The 10,566-nt window shown below is 51.7% G+C and overlaps 1 protein-coding gene and 1 pseudogene across 2 annotated transcripts; both read left to right on the top strand.

Annotated features, from left to right (window-relative positions):
• Positions 1 to 553: 553 nt before the first annotated feature.
• On the top strand, positions 554 to 8,745 carry LOC113875881 (tigger transposable element-derived protein 1-like). Of its 2 annotated transcripts, none has more exons than XM_027514565.1 (2): positions 554 to 929; positions 6,768 to 8,745. In XM_027514565.1, exon 2 carries the CDS (start codon positions 6,774 to 6,776, stop codon positions 8,601 to 8,603), a length of 1,830 nt encoding a protein of 609 aa, XP_027370366.1. In that variant the 5' UTR covers positions 554 to 929; positions 6,768 to 6,773; the 3' UTR covers positions 8,604 to 8,745. The 2 variants fall into 2 exon arrangements, with proteins under 2 accessions (XP_027370366.1, XP_027370365.1); XM_027514564.1 differs by lacking the exon at positions 554 to 929 and adding an exon at positions 3,984 to 4,470.
• On the top strand, positions 881 to 1,865 carry LOC113875893 (annotated as a pseudogene).
• Positions 8,746 to 10,566: the final 1,821 nt, after the last annotated feature.

Here is a 10,566-nt window from a genome sequence, read left to right as displayed (position 1 = left end):
GATAAAGGGAGAATCGATTTACAGCGAGACGTGCAGATCGCGAGATTCAAGGGACAGACGAGGATCAGGAGTACAGAAGGAAGAGGAAAGATGTGGACAGAAATTGGAGATAGAGTGAAATGGGTCGAGAGTTTTCAAGGGCTCAGAGAAGGATGACAGCAAGAAGAGAGACAGACGGAGCAGGAGGGACACTTGTTAAGGAAACTTACCCAAAACTTGCCGATAAGAGAAAAAAGATGGCTCGAAGTCCTAGCACCGTCTCTAGTAAGACTGCTTCAGGTTGTCTGATTCCCTAAGCGAAGCAACTCTTTTGATCAGAGTTCAGATACTGTGACGTTAGATGCTAACTTGTAAAAGGTTGATAGGTTTTAAATGCTTTCTGACCAGGAGAGAAGGGTACCCCAAGTTTTTTTTTTTTTTTTTTAACCACCCTGTAGGACACTAAGATGCCTGCCCACTCCTGTGTGGGACACCGACAATCCGACTTTGCGCTATTATTTCAGTGTTTGATTGTTCTTTCACCTTCTCTGTTGTTTCTTCTCTCTCACCTTCCCAGAACCACCTGTGTCATCCTGCTAGTTCCTACCGGCGGTAAATACCTCTTTGACACGTGCTCACTGAGTTTGTTTTTAGCGGTTTCAAAAATTAAAATTTTGACAGTCTGAAGGCAACCATTTCTCCCCGAATGTGGAACAGATAGGAAGAAAGAGAAAACAGTGAGAGAGAACCAGGGAAGGAAGGCGGTACGAAGGATGATGGAAAGAAAGAGACCGGGTCCCGGCTCAGAGGCTCCAGTGGGCCTCTCGGTGAGCTGGGCCCCAACTCATCCCGCATAGGGAATGTGAGCCTCACCCAGGCCTGGGGATGACCCTCAGAGCGGCTGGTCCAGTCCATGGAAGACTACTGGGAGTCACAACCAAAGAAATTCTGTGAGTACTGCAGGTGCTTGATAGTGTACAATAGGCCTAGTGTTTACTTTCTTGAAAGAGGAAAGAATCATAAAGAAAATGTGTCAAGGAGGATATGTGAGATTAAACAGGAAAGCCTGGAGAAGGGAAAGGAAGAAGAAAAAGGATCAGAGGAGTTGGAGAAGGGAAAGGAAGAAGAAAAAGGATCAGAGGAGTTTGCTGCAGTGGAGGTAGCTGCCCTGCAGGGATACTAACAGGATTTGAAAAGGTTTGGCTCAGAGTCAGAAATTTCAGAGCCAAGCATATCGTTAGTGACCAGTGCTGTTCCATTCATCTCTGCATCAAAATCAGCAGGAAGACAAAGACCCTTCAAAGGGCAGATGGGCAGAATGAGTTATCTCTGAGGGTTACCATTTCTATCATGATCTTATCACAGGAGGACCTCAGTGGGAAAAACCTGAAGGATTTCAAGGAAACTTAAAAAAGCAGCAGTGAAGACTGGGTAGAAGGATTAAGTGAAGATGGTTATACATATTATTATAACCTTCAGGGGAATCCAGATGGGAAAATCCTGAAGATTTCATTCCACAGTCTGGTGATCTCTTATCTAGTAAAGTCAATTAAAAGTTTCTTGGTACCCTGGAAGAGTCCAAACTATCAGAGTCACATAGTTACTGATGGTGGAACAGGAAGCAAAAAAGGGAGAGGGGAAGGAAAGGTCTCTACAGCAATGTAAAAGCTAAAAATAGTTTAAGGAAGAAGCTAAAAATAAAGTTTAAAGAAGAAACTAAAAATAGTGATAAAGGTACTGAACCAGAAACAGAAAGAAAACAAATACCTAAAGGAAGAGTTCATCAGGTCCAAATGAAGGAAAATCCAAAACTCATTAAGAAAAAGAAAAAAATATATATAGTGGATCAGTGGTAAATAATCTGCCTGCCAGTGCAGAAGACTGGGTTCGATTCCTGGTCTGGGAAGATCTCGTATGCTACAGAGCAGGTAAGCCCATGCACCGCAACTATAGAGGCTGTGCTCTAGAGCCCGGGAAACCTACTGAAGCCCACAGCCCTGGAGTCCATGCTCCACAACAGAAGTCACCTCAACGAGAAGCCCACGCACTGCAACTAGAAAGTAGGCTCTGTTCTCTGCAACTAGAGAAAAGCCTGTGCAGCAATGAAGACCCAGCACAGCCCAAATAAATACAATTAAAAATCAAACCCATATGGAGAATGGGAAGAAATTAAACAAGATGTTGAGTCCCATGAGGAAGTAGATTTGGAACTTCAAAGCGCTGAAAATATGTATCAACTTTGGAAGTTGATGTTGGTGGGGAACCCAAAGTGGTCTTCTGTAGTTTGTGCAAACTCATATCCACTGAGTCAGTGATGCCAGCCAACCATCTCATCCTCTATCGCCCCTTTCTCCTGCTCTCAATCTTACCCAGCCTCAGGGTCTTTTCCAGTGAGTCGGGTTTTTGCATCCGGTGGTCAAAGTATTGGAGCTTCAGCTTCAGCATGAATCCTTCCAGTTAATATTCAGGGTCCATTTCCTTTAGAATTGACTGGTTTGATCTCCTTGCAGTCCTAGGGACTCTCAAAAATCTGTTACTGAAGAATGTGTGGTGGGTCCATCTCCTTACCGCTCAAAAGCCAATAAACAGGCCAGCTTGGTTGAAAGGAACGTTTGCTTCATATCAGATGCTGGCAACTGGGGGTGGAGGGTGTCAGACATCTGTCCAAAGGCGGACTCCCACCCTCACCCTCACCCCCAACAAGCAGGGGGCAAGAGCTTTTATAGACAGAGGAGGGGGGTGGCTACATGCAGAAATGGCACAGTCATTTCTAACTGCTGCTGCTGCTAAGTCGCTTCAGTCGTGTCCGACTCTGTGCGACCTCATGGACAGCAGCCCACCAGGCTCCCCCGTCCCTGGGATTCTCCAGGCAAGAACACTGGAGTGGATTGCCATTTCCTTCTCCAATGCATGAAAGTGAAAAGTGAAAGTGAAGTCGCTCAGTCGTGTCCGACTCTTAGCGACCCCATGAACTGCAGCCCACCAGGTTCCTCCGTCCATGGGATTTTCCAGGCAAGAGTACTGGAGTGGGGTGCCATTGCCTTCTCCGGTCACCTCTAACAGTCATCTTCAAATTGGTCATCAGTGGTCTGACCAACATGATCTTGGTTATTTTAGGTATAGTTAATCTTCAGTTCTAGGGTGCATTTGTTCCCATTTCTTTGCAGCCAGTTCTTGGAACTGTGGCAGCTCATATCATTGGTGTAGTCTGGTCATCATGTAGTTCTCCCACCTGGTGTTTTGATATCTATAAGACATCTCACAGGATATGGCTCAGAATATTATCTATAGCCCTTGAGAAAAAACTAAAGGTCCTTGCCTATGCTTGCTGCTGCTGCTGCTAAGTCGCTTCAGTCGTGTTCGACTCTGTGCGACCCCATAGACGGCAGCCCACCAGGCTCCCCCGTCCCTGGGATTCTCCAGGCAAGAACACTGGAGTGGGTTGCCATTTCCTTCTCCAATGCATGAAAGTGAAAAGTGAAAGTGAAGTCACTCAGTCGTGTCCGACTTTTAGTGACCCCATGGACCACAGCCCACCAGGCTCCCCCGTCCATGGGATTTTCCAGGCAAGAGTACTGGAGTGGGTCGCCATTGCCTTCTCCATGACTATGCTTAATAACTACATTATTATTATTTAGTCTCCTTTGTTTTGTTTCAGCATTTCTCTCATCTCTGATTAAACTTATTCTTTGACTAAAGTTTTCCACAGAAAAAAAGGCAGGCACAGGACTTGGTGGTGGTGGTGGTGATGGGGCAAGGACCATATCCTGCTCCGTTTCAAGTCTTCTCTCCCACACCAGAATTCGAAAGTATCGATTCTTCGTTGCTCAGCCTTCTTTATAGTCCTACGTTCACATCCATACATGAATACTGGAAAAAACATAGCTTTGACTATACGGATCTTTGTCAAATTTTAAACAGGCTTTTCACTCTCCTCTTTCACTTTCATCAAGAGGCTCTTTAGTTCCTCTTTGCTTTCTGTCATTACAGTAGTATCATTGGCATATCTGAAGTTATTAATATTTCTCCAGGCAATCTTGACTCCAACTTGTGATTTATCCAGCCTGGCATTTCACAGGTTACTAGCATACATATAAGAAAAGTAGATTATTAAAAATTTCATGAAAGAGGAAGGAAAAAAGAAAGTGATGGAAAGCAGACGGCAGAAAAGACAGGAGAAGGAAATTAATAGGCAAGAAAGTCACCCTTGGATAGACACGGCTTTGAGCTCCCCCGCTCGGACTTAGGTCTGGTCGGGCTCCTCATAGAACTACATTTCCCAGCAGGCCCTGGGCGACCGGACACAGCAGTAGGCGGGACCAACGCGGCCCCCTCCAATCCTGGTCGTCGCCCGGCAACCTCCGCCTCCGCCGCTAAAGATGAAGGTTGGGCTCGTCCGCCTCTGGAAAGCGGCGAATTAGGCAGGAGATGAGGAGGCTCTGCAGCCCCGCCGGCCCATTTGAGGCAGCCGGCCCATGTCGCGGTCCGGAGGTGAGGGCCGTCGGCCGCGCGGAAGCCGGGGCTCCGTGGCAAGGGGCCGAGGCGCCCATACACTCAGCTCTCGTGGGGAGAAGGGAACGGACGCGCGGGAAAGGGGCCAATGGGAGTCTTAGGCGGCCCCGCCGCCTTCTGGGAAATGTAGTCTCGCGCCTCCCTCCACGGCGGGCTTGGGGACTTTGTAGAGGGCGAGGGAGAGAATGTGTGCATATACGGAGGAGTGTAAAATTGTGGGTGAGGAGGCGAAGGCATCGATATGGAGAGAGAGGGATGGGCGCGTGACTTGTTCGGAATTCGGTGCCTTTTTCCTGGAAGCCTTCCCCGTGCCTACGCTTCTGTACCCCAGGTGCAACCTTTGGGTCCCTGGAAGTACTCTTCGTGGGTGCCATAGGCACTCCCCAAAACACAAAGACCTGTCAGGTACCTGTCCTTGTTTTTCACAAGTTTTCCTTCAAAAAACTTATACTGTTTTGACCAGGTGCTACTTTCACATGGTTTGAAATGCAAAAGGGACAAACTGAGAAATGCAAAAGGGACAAAGCATCCCTTCAGGGTGCTTCATTTGATAAGTTAGCACATGACCATAGAATGCCACCAGAGTGCCAGGCTCTCCCGCTGGGGACTCAGCTGGAGTACTCTGTAGGCACAGCTCCTGCCCTGAGGCAGTGTGTGATGGATGCATGATAAAGGTGGGGAGGGCTTCTCTGATCAGGTTACATTTGAGCAAAGGCCTGCAGAAGAGAGAATAAGCCCTGCCTATTAGAGGGAAGGGCGCCCTGCTGTGCACCAGAGCCACAGTAGCCAAGGCCCTGGGCTGGGGGTGCCCTTAGCCTGCCCTAAGGATGTGGTCATGAGTAAGCAAAGGAGAGAAGGAGGCTTAGAGGCCCTTGACACAGCTGGTGATGATTGTGGCTTTGACTCGGGGTGGGAGGCCTGGGAGGACCCTGAGCAGAGGCGCCATTGGTTTTTTGGTGGGGAGGGCAGCACTTCGCAACTTGTGGGGATCCTAGTTCTCCAGCCAGGGATCAAACCTGTGCCTCCTGAAGTGGAAGCGTGGAGTCTTAACCACTGGTCCGCCAGGTAATTCCGCCCTGACTTGTGTGGAGAAGTTGGCTGCTGTGTGGAGAACCACCTTCTCTGTCCCGACGTGCTCCACAGTGGTGGCATGATTTAAGGAAGTTCCCTTCTGTGTTAGTTTCCTGTCATGGCTGTACCATATTACTACAGACTTAGTTTCAAACAACACAAGTTTATTAAGAGGTTGGAGCTCTGAAATCTGCAGTATTCAGATTCAGGGCTAACATCAGGGTATTGGCAGGGCTGGTTCCTTCTGAAGCTCTAGTTTTCAGTGGTCACATTGCCTTTTCTTTTTTTTTCTCACATTGTCTTCTGAGTGAGTGAAATTTTTTGCGTCCTCTTACACGGATCTCTGATTTGTGTAGGGCCCACTTGGATGACCCAGGATAATCTCTGCCTCTTAAGAGTATTATCTTAATCACACCTGTCCCTTTTGCCTTGAAAGGTCATTTATTCATTGTTTCCTGGGATTAGAATGTGGATGTGTTTAGGAGGCATTATTCAGTTTCTCATACCAAGTGAGAAGCATGGAGATGCTTCTGCTCATCAGTGTTTGGGAGGTGGATCAGAATTTCTAGACTCTCTTCGCATTCCCTTATGGTTTCAAGAGTTTTGCTGGGGGAAGAGCAAAGTCACCTGACAGATGTTTTTGTTTTTTTGATGTGTTCAGCCTCTTCATTTATTTTTTAATTACTGGACAATTAAATATTGTGATGGCTTTTGCTGAACAGCAACATGAATTGGCCATAGGTATACATATGTCCCCTCCTTCTTGAATGCCCTCCCCATCACATCCCTCTAGGTTGTCACCAAGCACTGGCTTTGGGTTCCCTGTGTCTACATCAAACTCCCACTGGCTATCCATTTTATGTATGGTAATGTATATACTTTAGTGCTATTCTCTTAAATCATCCCACTCTCTCCTTCCTCCACTATGTCCAAAAGTCTGTTCTTTATGTCTGTGTCACCTTTGCTGCCCTCCAGCAGACCTTTTTGACCTCATAAACGAAAACTAAGTGAAATGCTTCTCTGGTTGCAAAGAATGCTCAGAAGTGTGTATGCAGTTTGGTTCGCATTAGGGAGAGAAGGGACTGGACCTGCCTTCAAGGCAGTGGGCCACAGGGCTGCGGGCTCTAGGTCATAACACGGGAGGGCCAGGTGCTGGTCTCGGCTCTCTCGGACTCACAGTAACTCCCGTGTGTTCCCCTCTTCAGGCAGAGATGGAGTGGCAGGAGAGGCCCAGGGGCCACTGTGGCACGACGCTGGGTACCGCCGACGGGCAGAGGGAAGAGAGTGTGTTGAGATGCATGGCTCAGGGAGGCAGCCTGAAGCCCCCCCAGCCGCAGGGCTTGGGGAAGGCACCCCTCGGGGTTGGCCTCCGCCACAGTGCCAAGCGGGACCGGAAATCCATCACCCTGCATGTGAAGCTGGAGGTACTTCGGCGCTTTGAGGAGGGGGAGAAGCTGACACAGATTGCCCGGGCCCTGGGGCTGGCCACCTCCACGGTCGCCTCCATCCGTGTCAACAAGGACAGGATCCGGGCCAGCTCTCAGGCAGCCGCGCCCGTCTGCACCACGCAGCTCACGCGTTGCCGGGGTGCACTGATGGGCCACATGGAGCGCCTGCTGAGCCTGTGGATCGAGGAGCAGAAGCGGCAGAACCTGCCGGTCAGCACACTGCTCATCCAGGACCAGGCACGCCGGCTCTTCGCCCAGCTGCAGCACGAGCAGGGCGGCGGCAGCCGGGCCGAGACCTTTGGGGCCAGCAACGGCTGGTTTGCCCGGTTTAAGGTGCGCCACAACGTGCTGCTGACGGAGGAGCCCGCTGTGGCCGACGCCCAGGCTGCCGCTCGCTACCCGGCAGTGCTGCGCGCCATCCTGGAGGAGGGCTGCTACTCACCGCGGCAGGTCTTCAACGTGGACGAGACGGGCCTGTTCTGGAAGCGGCTCCCTGAGCGCATGCTTCTGGCGCTGGAGGGGACAGCTGGGCCCGGGCCCAAGGCCTCTAAGGACCACCTGACCCTGCTGCTCGGTGGCAATGCGGCTGGTGACTTCAAGCTGAAGCCCCTGCTGGTGTACCCCTCAGAGAACCCGCGTGCCCTCAGGGGCTGCTCCAAGGCCAGCCTGCCTGTGGTCTGGCGCTCCAACCGCAACGACTGGTTGACGCCTGTCATCTTCCAGGAGTGGTTTACTAGCTGCTTCTGCCCTGCTGTGGAAAGCTACTGTGCCAGCCATGGCCTCCCGCACCGTGCCCTGCTGCTGCTGGACAGTGCGCCCTGCCACCCTGCCCACTTGGGTGGCCTCTCAGCCCATGTGCGGGTCGAGTTCCTACCCAAGAACACGTCCACCCTGATCCAGCCCATGAACCAGGGTGTCATCACTGCTTTCAAGGCCCAGTATCTGCGCCGCACGCTCAGCCAGCTGGCCCAGGAGATGGGCGGTGCAGACCGGCCCTCCGTGTGGGAGTTCTGGCGCAGCTACACTGTCATGACTGCTGTGGACAACATCGCTGAGGCCTGGGCGGAGTTGCAGCCTGCTGCCATGAACAGTGCCTGGAGGAAGCTCTGGCCCGAGTGCGTGCTGGCTGGTGCTCCCGAGCCCAGCGCCGTGCCCCAGCTCCCCCGCAGCATCGAGACACTAGCCAGCCGCACAGGCCTGGGCGACGTGGCTGAGGCCGATGTTAGCCATCTGCTGCAGGCCCACGGGGAGCCCACGCCCACCCCCCTGGGCACGGACGGTGGGCACGCCCGTGGCCCTCAGCTGCCCTGCCAGTGTGGGAAGGGCCTGGCCTCTAGAAGACCGGAGTCGGAGGCCACAGGGGGTGCGGAGGCCGAGGACACACTTGTGGTTGCGTTGTGCTCAGAGCACCTGGCCCGGGCCTTGTCCCACTTCGCTGCTGGCCTGCAGGTCCTCTCAGAGAACGATCCCAACCGGGAGCGCAGCCTGTGGGTGGCCCGGGCTGTCCACTGTGCCCTTGCCCACCTCCGGGAGCTGCTCCGGGAAAGGAGGCGACAGGCTCGGGCTGCTGCAGGGCCTCCAGAGGCCCCCTGATGGTGTCAACAAAAGCGTCAGGAAGCCTGCACTCAGCCCAGGTGGGGCCCACAGAGGGTGGGTGAGTGGCCATGGCACAGACTCTGAAGGACAGACCTCTTTAAATGACCTGTGTGATTTGAGGCTTGGGCCTGATTGCAGATGTGCTTTGTCTGATGAGTTTTGTTTCTGGAGGGTAGACCCTGCCACGTCTGACTCATGGTTTTCGTACCTCATGCACGGCCAACTTTGTACAGTGGCACACAGAACACTAGGCTTGAGGGCAGTGTTTTCTGATTGGCAGATGAGCTGCGGGACCCAGGAGTGCCCATCCATGTCAGAGACACACCCTATAGAACAGCAGTTGCCAAGCACAGCCCACCAGAGCAGCCTTCCTTGTGGTGAGGGGCCATGGTTGAGACGAGCCTCTGCTGTTTGCCAGCCCTGACTGTCTGTGCCCTATTGTGACTTCCCACCAGTTCTGGATGGGGGTTTCCTACTGTTCTGGCTCACCTTCCATGTCATCCTCACCCCTTTGGGCTTCTATGACTTGTGTTGTCTGAGCCTGCACTGTGCCAGAGCCTATGGGCATGTGTGGCTTTTGATACCAGGCACCATTCCTTGCTTTGGAGATCTTTTCTTCCCTGGGTTTCTGTGCTGTGGTTATCTTGGCTTCCCTCTAGCCTCTGAGGCCGAACTTTTGTCACTCTGATGGTCTTCCAGATCTAGAGCTCTTTGTAAAAACTCAGTCATTCCTGGGGGTTCAGTGGCCTCAACGTTCAGCTTGTTGTTCTGTCCCCTTGTTGCTGTTCAGTCTCTGTTGTGTCTGACTCTTTGCAACCCCATGGGCTGCAGCACACCAGGCTTCTCTGTCCATCATCTCCTGGTGCTGTGCGTGCTAAGTCACTTCAGTCATGTCTGACTCTTTGCCAGCCTATGGATTATAGCCCACCGGCATCCTCTGTCCATGGGATTCTCCAGGCAAGAATACTGGAGTGGGTTGCTATGCCTTTATCTCCTGGAGTCTGCATAAAGTCATGTCCATTGATTCGGTGATGCCATCCAACCATCTCATCCTCTGTCACCCCCTTTCTCCTGCCTTCAGTCTGTCCCAGCATCAGTCATTTTCAAGTGTGTTGGCTCTTTGCATCAGATGGCCAAAGTATTGGAGCTTCAGCTTCGGCATCAGTCCTTCCAATGAATATTCAGGGTTGATTTCCTTTAGGATTGGCTGGTTTGATCTTGCAGTCCCAGGGACTCTCAAGAGTCTGTTCCAGCACCACAATTCGAAAGCATCAATTCTTGGGCGCTCAGCCTTCTTTATGGTCCAACTCTCACATCGGAAAAGATGAAAAGATGATAATTTGACTAGATGGACATACGGACCTTTATCAGCAAAGTGATGTCTGACGTACACTGGGGTATCCGCCTGAGTCTGCAGACATACCATGTGGATTATCAACACAAAATCTGCAAGGGAAGGTGTTCTTGTACCCCAACTAGATGAGCCCCAGGTGGTGAGACATGGCTGTCTGGCCTCCTTTCAACACAGGTATCTGTGCCTGTGTGGGTGCACGTGCATGCTCACACACCTACTTGTACACACATGTGCACATGCACACGCAGACACACCAAGAGTGAAGTTGGGAGAGAGCATTCCTGTCACTCAGCTAGTACTTGCAGTGGTGGGCATGCTGTCAGCACATAAAAGCAGCCTGAGCCACGGCAGGGGTCCAGCCTTCCAGGGAGAAAGGTCAGATGTGGCCCCTGGCCTGCTTTCCTGGCAAGAGCAGCAAAAGGGATGGCAAGAAGAGAAGGCGCTTTGCTGAGGAGCCTGGTGACTGACTATATTAATAAATTACACAAATTATGGGCATTTGTAACATGTTGGGTGTGGGGAGACCAGGGTGGGAGAGATTGGTTTCGGAGCTGCCAGTCCAGAGGCGGTTACGTTCTGTGTGACAATGGCTATGATGGGTGACCG

This window comes from Bos indicus x Bos taurus, chromosome 18 (assembly GCF_003369695.1).
Source record: "Bos indicus x Bos taurus breed Angus x Brahman F1 hybrid chromosome 18, Bos_hybrid_MaternalHap_v2.0, whole genome shotgun sequence".
Taxonomy (NCBI): Eukaryota; Metazoa; Chordata; class Mammalia; order Artiodactyla; family Bovidae; genus Bos; species Bos indicus x Bos taurus.
Note: the sequence above shows the minus strand (reverse complement) of the source record. Positions and strands in the feature narration are given on the sequence as shown.

Bases quoted from the DNA above. Each gene is read 5' to 3' on its own strand.
- LOC113875881 (XM_027514564.1), top strand. From the start codon at position 4,408: ATGAGGAGGCTCTGCAGCCCCGCCGGCCCATTTGAGGCAGCCGGCCCA. The intron at 4,471-6,767 runs GTGAGGGCCGTC...TCCCCTCTTCAG, and splicing joins GCCCATGTCGCGGTCCGGAG to GCAGAGATGGAGTGGCAGGA.